Source organism: Apium graveolens, chromosome 3 (assembly GCF_009905375.1).
Source record: "Apium graveolens cultivar Ventura chromosome 3, ASM990537v1, whole genome shotgun sequence".
NCBI lineage: Eukaryota > Viridiplantae > Streptophyta > Magnoliopsida > Apiales > Apiaceae > Apium > Apium graveolens.
The window spans coordinates 152,134,403-152,160,284 of NC_133649.1; the positions used below are offsets into that span (position 1 = coordinate 152,134,403).

Genomic DNA, 25,882 nt, shown 5'->3' on the forward strand with positions numbered 1-25,882 from the left:
CTCAAAAATTAGTTGGTGTTAAACTATATATTTTAACTTTAAAGTAAATAGACGCAGGGTGAATACTAACAAATAAAATCATAAATATCAATAAAGTCATTTACTATTACTTAATTACTAATAAAAGATGTTTTATAATTTAAAAATAAATCGATGCTTAAATGAATAATAACAAATAGTGGAAAACAAAGTCCTCCGAAAATATAAATCAATTCATTTTATTAGTTATGATTAAATAATATAAAAATTAAAAATATTTATATATTAATCTAGTAAATATCAAAATTTGATATTTCGATATTTTGAAATTTTTGTGATATAATAAAATATAATTTCACTTTATTAATTGAGAGTATAAATGACCTATTACGATGGTAAAATGTTGGTAAACGATCATGATGCCTAATATTATATTTACGGGTTTGTGATTTGAAAGTCATTTGTATAATGTATTTGTTTTCTAATGGGGGTTAACCTGTCTACGTTTGCTAAAATAATATCAAAATACCTATTTTTGAGATTAGGTTGTCTAAAATATTTAAAGATGGAATATTACCAGTAAAATACTTACGGAACACATATGTATTTACTTTTTAAAAAGAATAAAAAATACAAATTTATGGAAGAGAAGAATTGCATATATATTTTTAAAAAAAATTAAATACAGTCACACATGTCTATTCAGCTGGTTTTTTGAACACTATACAGCGCTTTTAAATATTTTGAATAACTAAATTTCAAAAATGAGATATTTTGATCACTATTTCTTGTTTAACGTTTTGACATCTTGTTGATATAGAGCTCATACCATTTTACATAAAAAAAAAATTCAATTATATTGTTGGGTAGACGATTGTCAGTATTCTTTTAAAATATTTATCCTATTTTGTTCTCCTTGATTGAGTTCGATCACTGTATATATTATCCTGTAATGCACAAAAGAATGTAATTATTGATAGAAGATAGAACGGAATCCCCTGCTTTTCTCATTCATTATCACATAATTTATATACAAATTAAACATTAGCTGATTGACATATTCAGTGGCTAAATTGACTAAATTACAGTGCTAATATCCTGCTCAATGATATCCTGAGATCTTGATATCCTAACTAATATTTTGAATGACAATAGCCTAAAATTTTTACATACTAAAAATACAACGGACAGTTAATCACACATGCTAACACACCCCCGCAGTCAAAGCAGAGGTTTTCGTATGCTAAGATTGTCCCTGAATTCATCAAAGAGTACCAGCGGAAGACCTTCTGTAAAGATATCTGCAGTTTGATGTCTAGAAGGAACATAAAGTACATGAACTTGTCCGCGTGCAACTTTCTCACGCACAAAATAAATATCCATTTCAATGTGTTTTGTGCGTTGATGTTGTACTGGATTACCAGAAAGATACACTACACTAACGTTATCCCAGTACACCAAGGTAGTCGTACTAACAGGAAAATACAATTCCAAGAGAAGATTCTGAATCCAGCAAGATTTAGAGACAATATTAGCCACTCCATGATATTCAACTTCGGCACTTGACTTAGAGAGAGTGGGCTGACGTTTTGAAGACCATGAGATTAAGTTGTCACCAAGAAACACACAATATCCAGAGGTGGAACACCGAGTGTCAGGGAAACCACCCCAATCTGCATCAGTGTAGGAGACTAAACTAGTGACTGAAGAAGGGTATAAATGAAGTCCAAAGTCAATATTTCCTTGTATGTAGTGTATTATACGCTTAAGCGCCGCCATGTGATGTTCTTTAGGATCATGCATAAAGAGGCAAATTTATTGTACAGCATAAGAGATATCCGTCCTAGTAACTGTAAGATATTGTAATGCACCAGCAAGATTGTGATAAAGTGTAGGATTGGGATATGGACAGCCTGCTGAAGCACTGAGCTTGTCCTTGGTGTCAACTGGAGTATGTGATGGTTTACAAGAAGACATGCCTGCTCGTTCTATAATTTCTTCAGGATATTTCTTTTATGAGACGAATAATCCATCTGAATGTCGTGTAACAGCTATACCCTGAATATAACTAAGGGGACCCAAATCTTTCATTGGAAATGCTGAACATAGTTGAGATATGATGGATTTTCGCAAAGAATCAGAAGATAAAGCAAGTACAGGTATGTATTCAATTTCATTACCTCGTCGATAAATAAACAACGAAGGATCACATGCGCTTTGGCTGAATCCCCTGGTTTCTACATAATCAGCAAAACGCTTGTACCAAACACGGGGGGATTGTCCCTACTAGAAATAGTACATACGACATCGGTACTTAGACATCGGCACGTAATGTACCCGATGTTAAAAGAGTTTTTAACATCGGTTTCTCTGAAAGCGATGTTAACCAATAATATTTACATTGGTTTTGTATACCAATGGTTGTCTATGTTCAATTTTAAAAAATACCGAATAGATATTTTTGACTTTAACATCAGTTATTTATACTGGCTCTTGTCTATGATCAATTTAAAAAAATGAAAAATTACAAGTCATTTCCCCTCTTCAGTACAAACATATTTCCCCCATTTCATTTCAACAAAAAATTTATTTTCCCACTTAACACGTATCTTATTTCCCCATTTCCAATAATATCTTCCCCTTCCCCCTTTCTCACACCTAGACTCTCTATCACCTGCCTACCTCTCTCGAACTTTTTCCGTCATCTCTCACCTCACTCTCTCTCTCTCGACCTCACTTTCTCACTCCTCTCTCCCCCTCTCTTAAATTATAATCTACCGATTACAGTTACATAAACCCAATTATATATATCCTTAATTGTTCGATTCTCTTCAGTTATATGAAGGTCAAACACCAGATCTGTCTTCTTCAATTTGTTTGAGTTTTGCATAATTTTAGTGTTCAATTAGTTGATTTATGTGTACATGTTACTATAAATTTTATGAGAAAGTGGCTACAATGGAAAAAGGGGATCTGGTTATTGTTCTAAAAAGTCTGATGATTTTTGTGGATCTGATTCTAATGAGGTGAAGTCTCTCTCTCTCTCTCTCTCTCTCTCTCTCTCTCTCTCTCTCTATCTCTCTCTCTCTTTCACTCTCACACTCTCTCTCCCTATCTCTCTCTCTCCCTCTCTCTCTCTCTCGCCATCTCTCCCCCGCTCTCTCCCTCTCTCTCACAGCCCCCTCTCTATCTCTCTCACCTCCTTTTTGTATCCATCCTTCTCTTTATCTATGTTTATCTCGGTCTCTAACTCTGCCTCTCGGTTCTACTTTTCAGCTTATCATGTCCACCTTACGAATTGTGGTTTTCCTTTTGCTTCCACATGGAACTAGTTTATACAACTGGGTATGAAGAGAACTGGCTTTGCACGTGTTTTCCAGTTGGTAAGTAACATGCTTTTCCTTGGAATTGAATAGTTTGTAATATTATTTTGATTGGGGCTTTATAACATGCTTTTTTAGTTGATATTTGTTGGGGCTTCAAAGGGTGTCATCTAGTAAGGCAAATTCAGAGGAAAAAATAGGTCCTCCAGTTCTGCTATTACATGGACTTTTCATGGTGATTAGATCTTCCTTTCAATACATTTACATTGATTAGTATAAAAATAAAACAAAAAAGCATATATTATAAAAGCGTTTTGAAGAATTAACAAAACATATCATCTGTATCATATTTCGATGTTAGTTGTATCATCTGTAGATTTTCACTATTGTAAGCGTGATTAGTTTGGAACATTGCTTGAACTAAAATGGCTAGTCTTAATTTTCTCTAATTCTTGAACTAAAATTTTAAAATAAAAACAGGGCGGTGAAGCTTGGTTCTTGAACGGCATTATTGGTAACGTAGCACTGATTGTCTTTCTCTATAGAAAATGTTCCAGTATTTATCTATTTCCTTACAATTCTGTATTTCTAGACAATCAAGTTACATTCTCGGTTACACCATGTTCAGTTTCAGGATACCGCTTCAATAATGTTTGGAGACTACTGATTTGTTATGCTTCCCCCTGGTTGGTTTCTGTACCAATGATTAATAGTTAAAAATGTTATAAAGATCTTTAAGTATGATGAACCCTACTTCGATTACAAAATCCATCTGATTACAAACTGCAAAGTAAAAATAACTGATATTTATCTATAATAATATTACAGATATTGGGAGTTCTCTACCTCCCATTAGCTCGACACTTCCAAAACCTTTTGGTGATCTAGCCCCGCCAGAATCTGCTGATGAAGCACCCTTCGAGTCTGTCACCCCAATAATTTCTTAAAATTTGACATCTGCAACATAATATCTTTATAAGAACTACCTTTGGTTTAGATCGCGTTCTTTAATCGTCATTGTGTTTGCGATATACTGCCTTTATATTGTTATATTCAGTTGAAAAACACAAACTACAAGTGCATTGAGGTGGTGGAATGTGTTTCTATGTTAAATGTTATGGAATTTGATTATTGTAGCTTTAGTTATTTTGGTTTTGGTGTACATTAGATGTTTTGGTTCATGTGAACAGTAAAAATAAATTCCACTAACATCACAATGGTAACTATAAATCGATATTAAAAATAAAAAAGACATCAGTTTGACTTCACAGTAGTATGTAGTATGACTGTAAATGATGTTAGAATTGAATAATATATTGACAAGAACAACAAAAACCGATGTCTAAATAGACACTTGACATTGGTTTTGAAAAGATACCCGATATAAAATAAGGCAAATAACATTGAAAGTTTCTAAAAAATGATGTCTTCAAATTTTGAATTTGTTATATTAGACATCGGTATTCCAAAGATCTGATGTTATTTATAAACATTTTACATTACTTATGATATATAACTGATGGCTTAACCTGTTTTTCACATCGGTTTATAAAATCCTCTGATGTTCATGACTACTTTAGACATCGTTATTATAGGATTAATTTATATAAACGGCTCTTTATGGCTTGTAGGTTACATGTTTTAATGGATATACAGCTCTTAATATATTCATAATCAGTTAGAAACACTGTAATTTTAGTTAAAATTTATGGCAAAGACATCATCTATAATCTGTAAACCGTTGTGTAGCAGTTTAATAGACATCGGCTAATAACCGATATTAAACGTCTATGACATTTAACATCACACGTGAAGACATCAGTTCAGATTTTTTTTAACATCGGTTATAAACCAATGTCTGATGCAATATTTCTAGGAGTGTGTCGTAGATCATAGATAGATTTCTTTAATATAAAATCATAATCTGGATAAGTGGAGTCTCTAAATCCCATAGGATTATGCATATAAACTATTTCATCAAGGTTATCGTGAAGAAAAGCATTTTTGACATCTAATTGATGAATACTCCAATTTTGAGATAATGCAATTCTAAGCACAATACGAATAGTAGCCGGTTTTACTACCAGGCTAAATGTTTGTTCGCAATCAATTCCAACATGTTGAGAACGACCATCACCTACAAGACGTGCCTTGTGCCATTCAAAAGTATCATCATATTTCTTTTTTTGCCTGAAAATCCACATACTTCGAATAATATTAGCATTAGAAGGACGGGGCACCAAGTCCCACGTCTTACTTTCAATAAGGGCATTGAATTCTTCCTGCATAGACATTTTCCAATTGGGATCTTTAAGAGCTTGAATAGGATTTGTAGGTAAGGGAGAGATGGTGGGGATAGACGATGTGCTAAGTTTGAAGAGTTTCTTAGGTTTAAAGATTCCATGGCGACTACGTGTTGTCATTTGAGGGGAATGAGCTGGTGGCACTTTGCATGGAGGAGCAGGCATTCTAATTTCGCTTGGAGGAGCAGACACGCTGATCTGTGTGTCCAAAGATGGACTTTGAGCCTAGTTCACTACACCAAATATGGCCTATTGCAAGCACAAAATATAATTGTGTTGCAGAAAATGTTGCAGTAGAATAAATTTTTCAACTCTATTGCAATAATTTATAAAAGTATTACATAAAATACGTAAGTGTTGCATGGTTAAGGTCCAATTTGAAAAAATTGTAAAACGTGCAACATAGTTCAAATAATGTTGCAATAATAGTAACGCTTTTGGTCAAATTGACTGAAAATACAGGTGGGAACACTGAAATTGGGGGTGGCGGGATACCAAAAATTATTTTACACTTTTATTTTGGCACCAAAAATTGAATACACTTTTATTTGGACAAAAATTCACCCCCAAATCTATTACACAAAAATTCACCTCATCTCTCTTCAGACCTCCCTCGCATCTCTCTCTCTCAGACCTCCCTTGCATCTCTCTCTCGCACACCTCTCTCACATCTCTCCCTAACACACCTCTCTCACACCTCTCCCACATCTCTCCGTCGCAACTCGAAGCTCATCTCGAAGGCTTTCTCACATCTCGAAGGCTTGAAGCTCGTCTCTCTCACTTGAAGCTCGATTGAAGCGCGATTAAACTCGATTAAAGCTTGATATAAGGTAAAACTCATCTCTCTCACTCTTCAAACACTCCTCTCTCTGACTATTTGTGAATGCATGTAAAAAATTTATGTATTTTTTGTGTTTTCTGTGTTCTTTTGTATTTTGTTTTTGTTTTGTGTTTTTGTAAAATTAGTAGGTTCTTGGTCTGACTATTTCTGAGAATTTTGTTTTAATTTTTTGATGTTTTAAAGTCAAAATACCCTGTTATTTTAAGTCAAAAGTGCCCTGTTCTTGATCTATTTTTTTGTGTTCTTGTTGTAATTATAAGTCAAACTGCCCTGTTCTTGGTCTGTTTTTTTGTTCTTGGTTCTTGTTGTTGTCTGATTGTGTTGAAAACTTAAGTGAATTTTGTGGTTTTGTTTCGAAAAATTTATGTAGAAAATGGATGTTGAAGGAGAGAAATGGGTAATACTTCTCAAGTACAGTGATAGATATAGGAAGGGAGTTGAAGCTTTTGTTAACCAAGCATTTTCCCGATATGCCTTAGGAAACGAGCTTAAGTGCCCTTGTAAGAAATGTGGTAATCATTTTTGGAGTGGTGCTAAGGCTATACACGAACATCTAGTCTGTAATGGTCCTTGTCCCCATTCCGTTGAATGGATTTACGAGGTCTCAACCCATGAGATAGATAGGGTTGCTGATGAGATGTATATTAATACAGGTCTAGGTCTTGGAGATGAATTTGATGCTATGATACACAATGCATATGGTACTAATGACGTTACTGACCACGTTGGTAGAACAGGACTAAACGATGACGCAAGGAAATTTTATCGCCTTGTTAAGGAGGGTGGACAACCGTTATATCCCGAGTGCAAAAAATTTAGTCGATTAAGTTTCTTAGTTAGGCTTTATCAACTAAAGTGCATTCATGGATTTAGCGAATCAGGATTTAGTGACTTACTTGAATTGATAAAGGAGGTTTTCCCTCATGTAAATCTTCCGTCTTCTTTTAGTGCGGCAAAGGGTATGATTAAAGACCTAGGACTTGATTACCAAAAGATCCATGCATGTCCAAATAACTGCATGCTCTTTTGGGCAGAAAATGAGAGGCTGGAGAATTGTGCTAAGTGTGGAACATCAAGATGGAGAGTTGTTGAAAAGAAGACGAAGGCCAGGTCTGATGCAAACATAGAACTAGCATCGAATCCTAAAATCCCGGCTAAAGTGATAAGATATTTCCCTTTAAAGCCAAGGCTGCAGAGAATGTTCTTGAGCTCTGATTTCTCGAGCTCAATGACATGGCATGCTTTATCACGAAAGAAAGATGGACAGTTAAGGCATCCGGCTGATGGAAAGGGTTGGAAGTCGATGGACGGTAAATATCCTGAATTTGCTGCCAAAATGCGAAATGTACGATTGGGTTTAGCGGCAGACGGTTTCAATCCATATGGATCAATGAACATATTTCATAGCACCTGGCCAGTAGTGCTCGTAAATTATAACCTCCCCCCTGGTTAATCATGAAACCCGAAAATCTAATTCTTTCAACCTTAATCCATGGTCCATTTTATCCCGGTAATGAAATTGACGTGTATATGCAACCGTTAATTGCAGAGTTGAAGGAGTTATGGGATGTTAGAATAGAAACTTATGATGCCAGGTTAGACAACACGTTTAAGCTACACCCAAGCCTATTATGGACGATAAGTGATTTCCCTGGATATGGGATTTTATCCGGTTGGAGCACGAAAGGAAAGCTGGCTTGTCCTTCATGTCACTATGAGACCTCATCGACATATTTGAAACATAGTAAGAAGGTTGTGTATTTAAACCATCGAAAGTTTCTCCCTCCAGATCACAAGTGGAGGTCCGATAGGCGCAGATTTAACGGAGATGTGGAAATGCTATCATGTCCTGATAATTAAGCGGAGCAGAGGTTGAAGAACTATTGCGTGGTTACGAAAATGATTTTGGGAAGCCGCTGAAAAGAAATAGAGGAACATCAGATTGCCCTTGGAAGAAGAAGTCCATTTTTTCGAGCTACCATATTGGAGCAATAATATGGTTAGGCATAACTTAGATGTTATGCACATTGAGAAGAACATTTGTGACAAGATTTTGGGGACTTTGTTAAATATCAGAGGCAAGACAAAGGACCATCTTAATGCTCGTCAAGATTAGGAAGAAATGGGGATTAGAAAAGACCTTCACCCTGTCAAATGTGATAATAAACATGTTGAAATTAGGGCATCTAGTTTTGATATGACCAAAAAAAAAGAGAGATCTTCTGTTCAGTTCTAATGAATGTTAAGCTACCATACGGATCTGCATCAAATATCAGCCGGTGCGTTCAAATGAAGGAGCGAAAGATATCGGGCTACAAAAGTCATGACGCACATTTTATTCTGCAATTTCTATTACAATTTGCTGTTATAAAAACTCTGAAACCTGAGGTAGCAATTCCATTAATGAGGCTGGGAGCATTCTTTAGAGGCATATGTGGAAAAGTCATTGAATTAGAAGATGTTGAAAAATTGCAGAAGGAAATAATCGAGATACTTTATAAGCTTGAAATGATTTTTCCACCTGCATTTTTCGATATAATGGTTCACTTACCAATTCATTTGTGCAAGGAAATAGAATTTGGTGGACCGGTGCACTTAAGGTGGATGTTTGGAATTGAATGGTATTTGTGCAAATTGAAGTCATACGTTCGGAATCGGAGTAAACCTGAAGGGTGCGTACCAGAGGGCTACTTGGTAGAAGAATGCCTTACATTTTGCTCTAAATTTTTTGATGAGCAGACTAAGAGTGGGACCGATACCAAGGACAGTCATACAGATGGTGGATATCCTATCGGGTCTCGGAGAAGCAGAGAAGGAAAGTCTATACATCTGGACAACAAGACATGGACAAATGCTCATCGGTACATATTATTCAACTGTGAAAACGTGGAAATCGAAAAGTTAAAAGAGTAAGTTCTAATTAACAACCAAAAATCAAGATTAATTAAAAAAAACTTTAAGACATTATAATATTGTGCTAACTTGCTGCTAATCCAATTGTAGTGAATACCATACCCTTGTTCAAAAAGATGACAAATTAAAGAGGTATAAGCGCGAAAGAATGCATACAACTGACTTTCAAAAGTGGTTGAAAGATGTGGTTCAAAAAAGAGATGGAATTTCACTGGAATTGTCCTCGTTGGCAAGGGGCCCTCTTCGTTCGACAAAGAGATTTACAGGTTACAATGTGAATGGATATAGATTTCACACCAAGCTCAGAGATAGTAGGTGTACGACGTAAAACTCTGGTGTGTTCCTCACTGCCTTAACCACCAGTTTTGCGAGTGTAAAAGATAAGAACCCAATAGTTGGGGATGTGGGATACTACGGTGCAATTGAGGAGATTATTGAAGTGGACTACTGTGATGCGGTGTCAGTAGTGCTTTTTAGGTGTTGTTGGTACCAAAAAGCTGGGGATTACTATGGGTTAGCAAGAGTGAACTTTAGTAGGTTGTCAAAAGGAAGATCCCTTTGTCCTCGCTACACAAGTACAACAGGTCTTCTATATTGAAGATCCTACTGAAAAGAATTTGCAATTTGTTCTTCAGAAATATCCAAAGGATCAATACTCATGAATGACATCGAGGACCTACACTCATGAATGACGTTTACAGAAGAAGGCCTGATGAAAGAAAGGTCATTAAACTGAATTGCGAACTTCAGGCCATCGCTGATGATGACAAGGTCCTCTCTGAATTTACCAACTTTTTAGGTACGCTGGCTAGGCAGTCTGTCCCACCTGATTGCCTCTCTTGGCATAAATTTCCTGAACAGCAGAAGGAAGAGCTCTGGATTTTTGTTAAGGTAAACCGGAAACATAAACACGATAATTTACTATGGTATTTTGTACTGTCTTTAGGTTTAGATCGAGTTGCACTAATTTTAACTAATTTTGCTAGTCAAAATATGATACTCCTGAGGAAGGAAGGACGTACACATTGCGAACAATTTGTGCTTTATGGAGGCTGCACAAAAGCCGATTTAAGAAGAACCATTATCTTAAGTATGATAATGACGAGGACAGACTCAAAAATAGGCCAAATGTTGTTTCAGTCGAAGAATTTAAGATTTTACTTAAATACTGGGGGGATAAAGACGTGAAGGTATGCATTTTAAATATTGAACAGCTAGCCAGTACTCTACATCATGTTGGAAATTAATTAATTGTTTGCACATTATTGAATGATCAGGATCGAGCTCAGAAAAATGCTAAAAATCACAAGTTAATTGTCGAAACGCACACTGCTGGTCGTAAAAGCTTTGCACAAATTGGGGAGAAAATTGTATGTCCATAATTTATAAAATCGATGTTTTTTTATTATCTATTTATGATTTCATAGGTTCACTTTTATTGTGAATTTTTCTTGAGTTCTTGGTTTATCTTTGTAGAAAGCAAAGAAAAAAATGTCACCTAAGCAACTAGCTCCCAGGGATGAAATTTATGTGAAAACCCGTAAACGAAAAGAAGGACGCGAATACATGGTAATTTAAATTACTCATCTTCAGTTACAGGGAGCAAGTCATTTTAATTTTCATTTTTAAGCTACGGAACATGATACTAATGTTTTATACCTGTTAATTTGGTAGACTACATTGGTTGCTGAAGATGGCAGTGGGGACCAAGCTGGTAAAAAACCAAGTCATGGACCGAATTGGCTTCTTGGCAGATCGGGGAAATGCTGAAAAACAAAGAAGGCTCAGCAGCTAAAAGATCTAGGCAGTACTGTGCCTACTGATGTCACTGACTTGAAAAACACAATAAGGGAGGAACTCATAACTAAAATGCAAGAGATGATAGAAAGAAAGGTGTTTGATAAAATGACCAAAGTGGTGGCAAGACTTGGAGAAATCAATCCAGATTTCAGCGACATTGATGTTCAAGAGCTTTGTGCTGCTGCTACGGATGAAAGCGAGGATAGTGATCATGGTGATGAGAATTTGGAGGATGACAATCAGGTGGACGGCGAACAGGATGATACTGAAACTGCAATTTCTGATGAATGATGCTCAGTAGTTTTATATCTATGTGCATACTTTTGGTACTTGGTCTTTTCATATTTTGGTCCAAGAATATTGTTGCTAATGTTTAGACTATTATCAGTACTTGGTTTGATATTTAGACTATTATCAGTACTTGGTTTGATGTTTAGACTATGATGCAGTATGTGGTTTGTTGCCACTGGTTATTGTTGGATTTGCTAAATTACAAACTGGAATGTGTTTTCAGGATTTTGACAAGTATTTATCAGGTTATTGTAATCATAAACAGCATATTGCAGTTTTACCATATAAAAGTGTTGCACAAAAATGTTGTCATATACATTTAAAGTATTACACTAGGAGATAAAAATGTTACAAGCACATGTTACTAAAAACCCAAAATTTGTTACAAATAGTATAAAATGTTGCAAAAAATGTTACAATAACTCGATTTTGTAACATTTTAAATATAAAAATGTTACACTAAAGTGTTGCAAAGTTCTATTGTAACACCCTTAAATGTTACTAAAACAGAAATAAGTGTTACTAAAACTCCATTTTGTAACATATTTACATATTAAAATGTTACACAAAAGTGTTACAAGATCTATTGTAACAATTTAAAAATGTTACAACAACAGGACAAAGTGTTACAAAAAAGCTCTATTGTAATAACCAAGAAAGTGTTACAACAGACTAAAATTCGTTACAAAAAGGGTCTATGGCAACGGCCACAAACAAAACGCTGGTTTTTGGCAAATATGTTACCATAGATTCTATTGTAACACATATTGGGTCTACCACAACGCTTTTTTGGTCTTGCAATAGGCCATATTTGGTGTAGTGGTTGTAAGGTGAAGTGTTAATAGGTTGTTGTGTTATGGATGAACCATGTTGCTGAACCATTGGAGAGAGCAAGATGGGAGATGGTGTACGTATTTCTTCTTATGTTTATTGAATTTCCGGTTGGATTAAAGAGGATGGAGTATGTAGTTGGTCTAGAAGATGGAGATTTATGCCTGCATCCAAGAAATTATAAGTAGAGGGGAGTGTGTAAATTAGCAAAAACAAAGATTGATTCATCAAACATAACATGCCTCGAAATTATGATTTTACGACTAGAGATATCGTAACATTTTTATCCCATGTGATCAGGAGGAAACCCCAGAAAAACACATGGTGTAGATCAGGCCTATAGTATATTAATAGAGGTGGAAGCAAATAGCGGAAAATATAAGCAACCAGAAACCCGTAAATGAGAGTAACTAGTGTTAGGAGTTGTCTCACATCGTTTGTGGGAGGGGTAGTTTGCTAGAATATAAGCAGCCATATAACTCCAATTAGGATGAGATCTTTTGGGAGGTGCCCAAAACCAAAACCGTGAGGACTCGGCCCAGAGCTGACAATATCATACTAATGTGGAGTTAGGCATGCTCAACAAGCCCAACAAGTGGTATCAGAGCTATGGTTATAACGGTCTATAACAATCTCAAATGGGCTCCAGAAGTGACCTAGGAAGAGGCAGATGGGTTTGCCCCAGAATGGGCTCAAGGAAAGGCAGACGGGCCTTCCAGTATGGGCCTAGGGGAAGTAGATAGCTAGATGGACATTCAGTATGGGTCGAGGGGGAGCCTGGTCACACTGAAGGAGGCAGAATCGACAGGTGTCGGGCCCGATGTGTGAAGGGGGAGATTGTTAGGAGTTGTCCCACATCGTTTGTGGGAGGGGCAGTTTGCTAGAATATAAGCAGTCAGATAACTCCAATTAGTATGAGGCCTTTTGGGAGTGACCCAAAAACAAACTTGTGCGGGCTCGGCCCAAAGCGGACAATATCATACTAATGTGGAGTTAGGCCTGCTCAGCAAGCCCAGGCATAACTCCACATTAGTATGATATTGTCCGCTCTGGGCCGAACCCTCACGGTTTTGGTTTTGGGCACCTCCCAAAAGGCCTCATCCTAATTGGAGTTATCTAGTTACTTATATTCTAGCAAACTACCCCTCCCACAAATGATGTGGGACAACTCCTAACAATCTCCCCCTTCACACATCGGGCCTGACACCTGTCGATTCTGCCTCCTTCAGTGTGACCAGGCTCTCCCTCGACCCATACTGAAAGTCCATCTGGCTATCTGCTCCCCCTAGGCCCATACTGGAAGGCCCGTCTGCCTTTTCCTTGAGCCCATTCTGGGACAAGCCCATCTGCCTCTTCCTAGGTCACTTCTGGAGCCCATCTGAGATTGTTATGGACCGTTTATAACCTGAAGTTCTGATACCACTTGTTGGGCTTGCTGAGCAGACCTAACTCCACATTAGTATGAGGCCTTTTGGAAGGTTCCCAAAAACAAACTCGTGCGGGCTCGGCCCAAAGCGGACAATATCATACTAATGTGGAGTTAGGCATGCTCAACAAGCTCAACAACTAGGATCTTGTTGATATAGAATTTTTGTGAACGACTGGTAAGAGAGGTTCTTTTGAGGAAGAATGTTAAGGAGATACATCACCATTTGTAGGGCATGATGCCAAAATGTAGGAGGCATGGAGGAGTGGAGAGAAGAGTTCTGACCATGTAATTAATAGTGCGAATTTTACGTTCTGCTTTTCCATTTTGTGGTGATGTATATGGGCAAGAGAATCGAAAAGTCATGCCGTGTAAGGAACAAAAGTTATGAAAAAGTTCATTATCATATTCTTTCCATTGTCACGTTGAAAAAATTTTATTTCCCTTTTAAATCGAGTCTTAATGTAAACTCTTAAAGAGAGGAAAATTGAGTGAACTTGTGACTTATTTGCAATAGGAAAAGTCCACAAAAAATTCATATAATCATCTAGGAATAATGTATAATAACGATGCCCTGCAGAGCTTAAAACCGGTGATGACCATAAATCACTATGCACTATATCAAATGGCAGAGTAGTAAAAGAAGAGGAGCTATAAAAAGGCAACTTAATTTGTTTCCCCAGAGGACATTAATGACAAAATGAATCTGAATTTTTTATTACATGAAATAAAATTATTTTTGTGAAGTGAGCTTAAAACTGGGGCTCCTAGATGTCCTAAACGACTATGTCATAGATATGGAGATAAAGTTACAAATGTTGATGCTGAAGAAGTGTCGAAAGATGAGTTTCTAGTGGAAATAGGATAAAGATCACCCAAGCTATTACATCTCATTAAGTGCATCCCCGTCTGAAAATCCTTCACAGAAAATCCAAATGGATTAAACTCAACAGAAAATGAATTATCAACATTAAACTTACGAACAGAAACAAGGTTTTTGATGAGTTTAGGTGCATGTAAAACATCTTTTAGCTTTAAAGGTGGATATGGGTCTGATAAAGATGTGTGACCAGAACCAACAATTGGAATTTTATGACCATTTCCAACAATGATATCTTGTTTACTGCTCATATTGAAGTAAGACGAGAGATTATCTTGGGTGGATGTCATGTGCGATGTAGCGCCAGTGTCCATGTACCATTGATCTTCTGGAGGAGTAATTGAGAGAGTATGCATCGCTTATTGAATATCAGTTGGTGCATAACTAGTAGAGGGTGATGCAGCAACAACATGATCTTGTTTTGGCCTCTAACCTAGAATCCCTGGATGCCTTGATGTAATAGGAGGTCGTTGTTTTCCTATGGTTGGATACAGACAAGAAGGGGTGGCCCATGGCTGCATTCATGGCGCCCACTACCCCAGTTGTTGTTGTTGTGGAATAGCCCAATATGACGGATATTGTTGTTGTGTTTGACCTCCACGTCCCCTTCCTCTTCCCCTTCCTCTAATGTTATTGCTACGACCACGATCGTTGTGACGATTCGGGGTTTGGTTAATTATGCCGCTGATGTTGTTGCAGCGAGTAATTGGCTGTCCAGTTTTAGGATACATGGCAACTGATTCAGTTGATGGTGCAGCAGCGAGAAGGGCAATATTGTTGGTGTTATTACCTTCTCGTTTGGCTCGACTTGTTTCCTCCAATACTAGCATTGACCAAGCTTTGTAAAAGGGTGGGAGAGGATCACTCTGTTGAATCAAAGTAGCAACCCCGGAATAATTTTATGTTAATCCAAAAACTAGTAGAAGAACCAATCTCTGATTTGTAACCGGAGAACCAACGTTGGATAATTGATCAGAGAGATACTTGAGATGTTGATAGTAAGAAGATGCATCAGGGAAATCCTCCACTTGTGTGCGTGCAAATTCTTGTTCAAGGTAGACATCTCTTGAATTTTTATTATTAGAGAATATATCTTTCAAACGATTTCATGTTAACACAGCCGTTAAATACAATTCAATAATAGTATGAAGCACATCGTAAGAGATGGTGGCATATATCCATTGAAGCACAATAGCATCAAGGCATTCTCATCGGTCGGGCTCAGTTTTTTTAAGAGAGGAAGAAGTTTTAGTTTTCAATGTTGAAGATACTAACTTGTCATTTGATAGGGGGAAAATATGATCCAGAACTTGATAAGCTTTGCAGTGGATTTTGAAAAGGGATGCCCATGTGGTATATTGCACCTTTTCCGCCTCAAAAGTCACAATAATTAAACTTTTGATGTTACTGACAGTTAGAGCGGGGTGAAGAGAGTTCTTTGATAAATCGGAAGACATTGTTAAGTGGTAATTTTGCTAGGCTGCTTGAGTATGAGGGATAAGATTAGAGAGAAAGAGATGAGATAATTAACCTAGGATCTCTGCTGATACCATGATCGAAGATAGAACTAAATCCCCTGCCTTTCTCATTCATTCTCACACAATTTATATACAAATTACACATTAGCTGATTGACATATTCCGTGGTTAAACTGACTAAATTACAGTGCTAATATCCTAAGATCTTGATATCCTAACTAATATTCTGAATGACAATGACAACAGCCTAATATATTTACATACTAAAAATACAACAAACAGCTAATCACATGTGCTAACAATTATCTCTGTACAATTACCAACTATGAATGTGCTCTAAATTCTACTTCCGAGTTTTTTTTAGTGAAGAAAGTAAGTGATAAAAAGGTAAAATAGTTTCATCCCATTTTTGGAGTGAAATTTTGGAATGAAATTTTGTTAAATTTGAATTCATTATCACTTGATTTCACTGCTTTTAAAAATTCGGGAGTACAATTATGAATGTAAGTGAAACTATTTTAATTACCTTTTTTTAAAATCGAAAGTAAGGGATAAATTAAAGAAAACGAAGGGGCTTCAAAATAAAGAAGTGTCATTCTAGTTTAATAATTATTCGGCGACTCATCGAGTATATGATTTATAATGGAGTATCATAGTCCATAATTAGGTGAATCCATGTACCAGTATGTGTTCTAATTTTGTAGGTATATGCATGATTGATGATACATCCCTCGTATGTATGTGTCATCAGTTCATATGCAACATGTATGCTATTATAATTTTTAATTTTAGCTTGGAAGAAGCATTAATAATTTTTATATGATGTACAATGAGTGGGCATATAAGTAGTACTACATATATAATTGCTCATTATTTATATTTATTTAAGCACGTATTGACTACATGAAAGGGTCATGTTTTGCGTATGGTTTAAAAAATAAAAGTATAATTGAGTTAGTTTAAATATTAATTATATGGAATGAAATGATAAGTAAGACATTGTTTGCACACTTTTTTTTTACTACACATTGCTTGCACACTGAGGGAGGTAAAAATTTTAGTATAAAATATTTTCGAAATCTTAATTTTTAGTTGAAAATTCAGTATAAAGTTTAATTTATATAAGTCTACCCTCTAAAAATTAGAGAGGAATCATTTTAATGTTAATTGTTTTGTTAACTTGTACAGAGCCAATCAAAATAGGACAAAAAAGAGATGGATGATGATTATCCGTCGTTCTTCCGAACAATTATTTTGACTAATTCTTCTCATTATGTATGTCCATCTAAATAATTAATCAATGTGTTTATCTCGAAAATAAATCAAAATCTATGCTATATTATAATAAACGGAATGAGATATTATTTGGTTCAACGGTTATTTTCTAATTTTAATTATTAGAAAAGTAAACAAATAGTTTTATATATTCAATAAACTATTACATTGTTAAATTACTAAATATAGTATACTTTTCTTATTAAACTACGATACAACTTATCATGTTATTAAAAAATAAATAAATAGTATTATATATATGCTAAAATACTAAATTGTTAAACTACTAGAAATAATCTATTTATTCTACTAAATTACGACCACTAAGTTATTCTATTATTTTTGTTATAAATTTATAATCGTTATATATGTATATAAATATTTTAAAAATATAATATGATGGGATAAATAAAAACTTTAAATATTAACAGGAATTCATACATTATACAGGAATTTATGCCAGTATAAATTAAGTCGCGGGGAAAGTTTTCAGTATACATGATTTCGAACTAGTACTTTACTGATAACAAATAACTATATATTTGTTTTGCTCTTAGTAGTAAGTAGAGAGGAAACAATATTCTTTAATTAGTACAAATTCTTTAAGCATGAAACATAGGAAACAAGATGCACTTGATCAAGAAGATCAAATTAATTAATAGACCACTATCTTCCTCTCTTCCCTTGGTTGGTAAATTTAAAGATCCAGAGAAACAAATCCAAAAAAATACTAAATATCACATATTTACACACTAACTAATTTTTTTCACTTCTTTTTGACCTAACAAAAAAGGTCGAAAGGGAGACGAAGAAGAAATTAAAGCATACATAATATGTGTCACCTTTTGCTGAAGTACGTACGTAGTAGCACACACACAAAATTAAGTAGTTGATGTATATAGTAGTGATTAGTGTTCAGGGAGAGGTCCAGGTTTGGAGGCCAATGTCATTGTGTTTTCTTGAAGGAGAAGAGGCTGGTAATGGTACGCTTCTGGGCAAAAACCCCAAGAAGTGACCAATTGTTGATGATGATGAACTAGGATTCATAGAGCTTGATGATGAATTGTAGTTGAAGACATGGCTATTTATTCTTGAACCATCAGCAGCTGTAAAAATGTACATCAGGAGAGACCAAACATGAAGTAATTGTATCGAGTTTGCATTTTGATTTCTCCTTCTTCTATGATATGATCTACTCATGTTACATGCATAAACCACAAATATATATATTGAGAGAGAGGGGGGAGAGAGAGGGAGGGAGGGAGAGAGGGAGAGAGAGAGAGGGAGAGAGAGACAGAGAGAGAGAGAGAGAGAGAGAGAGAGAGAGAGAGTCGAATAGGGAGTGGAAAAATGGGTTGGGACTTGGAAGGAATTAGAAGGTTGTGTAAGAGTAAGTTTTAGTCATCTGAAGACTCGAGTTGTCTGTAGGGTATGGCCCATACCGTATGGGGGTTCTGGAGTTTTCACGAAAGAGTAGGGGAAATGCTGTAAAGAATTTTAAAGTGGGGATCAGACGTGTTATGGGACAAGACTGGCAGAACCGGAGAATGATCCACTATATATTTCCTTTTAAAAAAATGAGAAAGCACTGTCACGTGTCATGTTTACTGCAAAGTTTCTTTCAAATATATTATGTCTATTACGGGTGTAAAGATGAACCGCTCAATAGCTCGTAATTGACCGCATTTTACGGATAATCGCAAAATACGGGTTGGTTGTGGATTTAAATTTTAAAAACCGCTCATCCGTGGTTTGGATGCGGTTTTAAATTCTTGAAAATCGCAACCGCAAATCGCAACATATATTTATAATAAAATATATTTTCAAAAATATAGTTGATATCATATAAATTAATAAGTATACACATTTATTAATCTTAGGTTAATGTTAGGAGTTCGTTCATAAAATTCACAATTATTATAAGATATATAACCCAATAAATGGAAAATGTAATCAACGTGTAATTTTTTTTATACTTTTCTTTTTTCTTTTCTCTCGCCTTCATATTTTTGTATGTTTTTAATATTCTTGCTCCATATGTAACATTAGTTTGTATTTTATTTTTGAATTTAAATTTATCACGTAACTTAAACTTGAATTTATTAATATTCCGAATTTATTTTTTTACAAATTAATAATTATTTTAGAATAAGTGGTTGAACCGCCAACCGATCCGCAATAACCGCAAATTCGCAACCGCAATTGACGCAGTTAACCGCAACCGCATTTGCGGTTGCGGATGACAATTTTCTAAAACCGCTCTTCGCGGTTTGGTTCGACTTTTACCCCAAAACTGATCCGAACCGAACCGCGTACACCCCTAATGTCTATACTAAGTCACTCTCTGGACTCTCTTTGATGTCTCGGAGAACCAAGAAACTCCTTACATTTTTCCTATAAATGATATTATTAAATTACTATCTCTTAAATATTTAGGAGCTAAAATTCAACTTTATCTCCAACAATTCTCTATAAACCTACTCCCTATTCATTTATTTAAAATTAACTATATATAAAAATAACTAAAATATTTCAAATTGAATACATGAGAATGAGTGAAATAATATAATAATGATTGAGGAGGTTACTGCCTCCTCCACAATGAGGTCGCTTTTGAGGATCCTTAGGGCAAATTCAAAATCTAAAAATCCAAATTTATGGTAGATTACCCCATATTCTTCTTTTTCAAGAGTGATCGAGATTTGGATCGGTGAACGATACTGATCCATTGTTCACTAATTCAAATTTGGATCATTTGATTTAATATAAAATAATGGTTTTGTTATTTATCGTTTATGAGATTTTTAATAAATTTTAATTTTTTAATTATATAACTAATAAGAGAAATAATTAATGGTTAACAAAATTTATTTTTAAACTAAAACTTAAAACAATGAGAAAGTATAATTTTATTAAAATTTAAATAAAAGTACATTGAAGAGTCAGAAGTGCAGGATCTAGAAGTTGAGAATATTCCGATCGTTGAAAATACTCGATTCCAAAAATTTCTGAACCGCTTTAGAAAAATAAAAATAAAGAGGTACATATTGTACTTAGAAATGTATTAATTGAGCAGTTGTGAGAAAAATATAATAATTCAGAAAATTAGTATATATCAATAATATTTTGTACGTTAATTATTGCAATAAATATGTTTTACGTGAATTTAGTGCACAATTTTAATATTTTTATGTGTATTGATTTTTTTTGATTTAATTGATTTATGAAATATTATATAAATTGTTAATAATGATTAAATGATAAATTTAAGATAAAATTGCTTAATATGATATTTATATATTATTATATGTAAAAAGTAATTTGGATCAAATATTTGGATTATATTGTAGGGGTTGGTCACAAATTTTGATCAGTATTTGGATCAGTTGGTGATCTAAATTTTAATTTTTGAATCACACCTGTTGAAGATAGCCTAAAATAATAGAGAGTTGCAAGGAATTTATTGGAGCTAAGTTTAAACTTTATTTTCTCAAAATTTGACTAAAAAACCTCATTTAACATAGTTTTGGAGTTGCTCTTAGGTTGAGAGCCTTACTTTAAATATTGGCGTAAACAAAAATTTTGGAGACTGATTCACTATATATTTACTTGTTATATTTTGAAACTGAAACTGTTCATAGTTACAAATTTGAACGAATTATTTAAATTTGCTTGACGAATATGGTCATAAATTTATTTAAATTTGAAGTTTTAGGCCACATGTTGGAGGATCTAATATATTTATCTTTTTTCTTTACTTATAATTGTAACGTATAATGTTCTAATAAAATATTATTACACATATCTTATTGAGTAAAATTTAATTCACAGGACCGAACATGATATTTCCCTTTAAAAATATGTAAGTTTATTACGACTTTACATTATATTTGTGATTCAAATGACATATTTTGATATAAAATATTTGAAATATTAGAGTTATAAAATTAGTTATAAAATTTTGTACAAAATAACATGTGTTGAATGAGCCTTGTATTTTAGTAAATATTAATAGTTAAACTCATCCACCTCATTTGGTAAGTCATTTTGTATAAAATTTCGTACAAATTGCACTACTCAAAAAATTTACACTATAATTTGATTGCCAAGAAGAAAAGAAAGGGGGCAGGGGCGTAGGGTGAAGTAATGTTTTGGTTAGGTAAGAGAGTTGAGACAATAGGGGCCGCATGACATGAATACCTAAAGTACCTAAGGGTAGTGCCATTGTTTTTTTCCGTTTGTTGTTATTTTCCCTCATTTTAATTCCACCAATATATACCTCTAAAATGCACAAAGGAAATGCATCCCTTTCCCTCTAGGCCCCTTCCATTCTGTGTCTTTTGGACTTTTGCACTGCTTTGATTTGATGCATGCTGAATTCCAATTCCAATTCCAACCCTATGCGTGGGTGTAGGAGTTTATATAAACTTGTTTGAATTTATATAAAATGATAGCCAGCTGTATTGCAGCTAGTAACATCAATGTAGCTTTCTTGGTTACATGAGAAAGAGGAAAGCGATAGGTCTGTCCGGGACATCTTCAAAAATATAATTTATAATTTAAACTTGAAAATATAATATGAAATAGCATCTATTTGGAAGAAGAAAGATGCTTATTTCCTTAATCATTTATAATATGTATTATATATACACAGACATAAATTCAGCTCAACTATAAATGAGATGAAAATGTTGGGTTTTCTAACTTTCTAGTTTTTATGTTATATTTTTAACTCGTATAATTTGATAGCCAAACAGTCAGCCTGAAATGCTCTTTTTACTTAAAAATGAGCGTTCTCTCCTTAGCTAAACAGGCACAATATCTTTGGACAAAGGGGTACTATTGCCTCTTACTCCCTCCATCATTTGTATACAAATCATTTAGTCACAAAGGTTAAAAAAATATATAATTTATTAAGAAAAAATAAGAATAATGGATAAAGTGACGAGTCCAATTAATATTTAATATATATAGTTGGTGTAAAAAAAGAAATGAGTGGATGAGGTTAAATTTTATATTTTTTTAAAAAACTTGGTAAGATTTGGGATGCACCGAGTAGAAAATCCAAAAACCATATTTTTATTGAAATGAAATTGTACAAAACAAGGACTGACACTAGAGGTGAACAGTGAGTGATGTGGGATGGAATGAGAGAGATAGGCATTATTAATATGAAACGGGTCAAGCAAAGTGCATGGGCTTGTAACTTGTAAGACTGATGAACTTCGATGGAGGATTAATCTATAAAATAATATTTTTCTGTACTCAACATGATAATATTTTTAAAAGGTTTAATTATATTTATAATTAAAATAATTAACTTGTTAAAGTAATATTTTTTTTAATACCAATCATATTATTTCAAAGAAATTTAAGTGTATGCATAAAATATGTTTGTATTAAAAATATTTGTGTAGAGGAGAAAAAGGACCAGCAGCATTGCATCGCTTACTTGCGGTTTGAGCGGTGATTGACATTTCGGGATGAGAGATGTGTCAGCTCGTGCGTGTCTAACAGGGCAACTCAAGTTCCATATGTGTTGTGCAATCACCTCAATTTTCTTTATCACTTGTCTTCTGATTAACGAAGTAAGCTTATGGTAAATTCCTCCCTGGCATTTTTCAACTCCAAAATAATGGTTTTCGTCATATGTAATTTCTGGTCTAGATTAGCCAAGACTGAAAATTCACTTACTTTACCGGATAAACCCGAGTTCGATTTATTTTTACATTTGAAATCTGATTGTCAGTTAGTTTTCTTCATAAATGACTAATTTGTTCCGGTACAAAGAATACTAACAAGAAACTTCATTTTTATATATAATTTTAATAAAATTATCACTTTACTGATTATTATTTTATCAATACTCAACTAAAATACATTTAAAAAGAGTTGGTTATACGCCCAACAAGGCTCATCGAACGAAGACCCAATGTGCAATTAAGCTACTGGGCCGAAGGTCCTTTAGGCCCGCGAGATGAAGGCCCACGGAAGTCCCAGACCAAGGCCCACTCTTCTTCCAGACCGTTGGAAAGGGCAAGGGACATAACGCCCCCTTTTCACTCCCTCCTTAATGATGAGAAACGGATGAGCATTCATGGCAGAATTGGGTATAAAAACCCTTGTGAAGTAAGACAAAACACACGCATTCTCGCAGACACTCTACTTTTCTTGTATTATTTACCACACCCTTACAACCAGATTCTTATTCTCACACCGGAGGCGAATCGGGGGTACAAACCCTCGCATTCTCTTCACTTTCAGGTATCAGCCGAAGCCACCTTCAAGGCATACGAAGCCTGTTCAAGCACCCGAAAGAGTCTGGGCGTAACATTTGGCGCCGTCTATGGGAAATACGAGAGTTACAAGCTGAGAACGAGAACATGACAGAAACAATTCACGAATATTCACCGCCGCCTGGTTTTTCCGACAAAGGACAACCATCCACCCTAATGGACGAGGACGGGGTCATCACATTGACTCCTGAAGAAGAGGCCTTACTCCTAAAGATCCGGGAAGAAAAGGCCGCGGAGAAGGGAAAGGCCAAAACTGATCAAGTTGACAAAGAAGCGGAAGCGCGAGCGAAGAAAAGAGAGGCTGATGCGCTCCGGTTAAAGGTCCTGCAGCTCCAAAGGAAGGAGATTGAACTGCAAGAACAAGCCTTGCGCGAAGCAATGCGGGCCGATAAGCACGGCAGAATGAATAAGGATAGAAGAGAACGTCGGGTGCATGACGAAGAAGATGAGTCAGACTCTGATTCGCATCCCTGAAGGAAAAGGACCAAGCAACCCTTTTCTTCTGATTCGGATGAGGAACCCGATGGATCCAGCATCAGGCTCAATCGCCTAGAGAAGGCCATGTTTGGTGATAGAATGCCCGATCGAGAACCGGTCGTGACACAAGAAATTGAGCAGTATCGACCCCCCCCCGGGCGAAGAAAGGCAATTCCCTAAGGAGCGAGTTCAATGGAAAAGGAGACCCCGAGGACCACTGCGAAAAATACGAACTCCTGATGGTTGGGATGGGTCACAGTGATATTATGTTGTGCAAAATGTTCCAGACCTATCTCAAGGGGTCGGCTTCGATGTGGTACAAGTCCCTCAAGCCCAGGTCCATTGGATCCTATGAGCAGTTGAAGAGGAAGTTTTTGAAGTACTATTCACACCTGTGTAGAAAGGCGAAGGATACCGAAGCCCTGGTCCACTGCAGACAAAGGGCGAACGAAGAGCTGGAGGATTATCTCGCTCGGTTTGAGGAAGAAGCTGGGATGGTCACTAATCTGGACAAAATCAAGGTGATGGGCTTCTTAACGGCGGGGCTGGACCCCTATAAAGGTAAAAAGCTTCGCTCATCTCTTTACGATTTTCCCCCGAAATCCCTGAATGATATATATATAAGAGGCGAGAATATTCGCCGAAAGATGGAAAGTATTGGAGGGTATAAGGATTCAAGAATGGATGACCGATCAAAGCGAGCCGACAGATATGAAGGCTCAAGATCAGGCGTTGACCGAAGGGATAGTAGGAAAGAAGGAAGAAGAGAAACGGATCGCGGGGCCGAACGACGACGAGATAGAGATTCGGCCGTATCCACCCCTTTGAATGCACCGATCTCCAAGATTCTCCGTGAGATTAAGGGCAAACCCGGATTCGTCCGTCCGGCCAAAATGAAGGTCCCAAACCACAAGAAGAACCCTGATAAATACTACGACTATCACAGGGACAAGGGGCATAACACCGATGAGTGCTATCACCTCAAAAAGCTCATCGAGCGTATAATCAAAGACAGCGAGCTTAATCAGTTCGTCCGAGATCTAAGAGATAGGCTGGGGCCGAAGGAGAACCGGGAGGAGGAAATAGAGGCCGAGGAGCCAGAGCGAAAGGACAGGATAAGGGGCGAAGTAAAAACTATATCTGGGGGCAGCATCCTGGATAAGGATAGTAAGACAGCAAAGAAGAAATATGCCCGACAAATGTACAATCTATATCAGTTCGGACAGGCGAAGCCCCATATGCCCATGACCTTCAGCACGGAAGACTATGAGGATGTCATTCGCCCACACGAGGACCCTCTCATCATCAATCCTATCATCGGGCAAAATAAGATATGGAAGGTAATGGTGGATACAGGCAGCTCGGCCAACATACTGTTCCACAAAACCTACTGCAATATGAACTTGGCCGGAGAACAGTTAGAGCCCTGCAATGAGGCTCCCCTTTACGCCATTGGAGGATATCCCATTCAGTTTGAAGGAACAATTACTCTACCAGTCCTCCTAGGCAAATTGCCATATACTGTCGAGAAGCCAGTGAAGTTCTACGTAGTTCGGATCGAAACCCGTACAATGCAATATTTGGCAGGCCATTCTTGTCGACCTTTAAAGCGGTGGACTCTATACCCCATCTTAAGCTCAAGTTCCCAACTGAGAAAGGGGTAGGAGAAATGATAGGCGATCAGAAAACCGCCCGAATCATAATGCTGGAAGATCTTGAGAAGGATCAGGAATATGAAGGGCCGGATGAAACTGGAAAGAGGAAGCGGG

At 35.9% G+C, this 25,882-nt stretch overlaps 2 protein-coding genes and 1 long non-coding RNA gene across 3 annotated transcripts; all 3 read left to right on the forward strand.

The window, feature by feature from the left end:
- The first annotated feature begins 2,819 nt into the window (after positions 1–2,819).
- LOC141710965 (uncharacterized) lies at positions 2,820–3,976 on the forward strand. Its single transcript, XR_012571159.1, has 4 exons — positions 2,820–3,005; positions 3,256–3,362; positions 3,441–3,537; positions 3,783–3,976. It is a non-coding gene; the product is annotated as an uncharacterized LOC141710965 (long non-coding RNA).
- Positions 3,977–6,819: 2,843 nt separating this feature from the next.
- Positions 6,820–7,899, forward strand: LOC141714644 (uncharacterized). The gene has a single exon (XM_074518152.1). It carries the CDS (start codon positions 6,820–6,822, stop codon positions 7,897–7,899), a length of 1,080 nt encoding a protein of 359 aa, XP_074374253.1.
- Positions 7,900–24,361: 16,462 nt separating this feature from the next.
- LOC141714645 (uncharacterized) lies at positions 24,362–25,777 on the forward strand. The gene has a single exon (XM_074518153.1). The coding sequence runs from the start codon at positions 24,362–24,364 to the stop codon at positions 25,775–25,777; it is 1,416 nt and encodes a 471-aa protein (XP_074374254.1).
- The last annotated feature ends 105 nt before the right edge of the window (positions 25,778–25,882 follow it).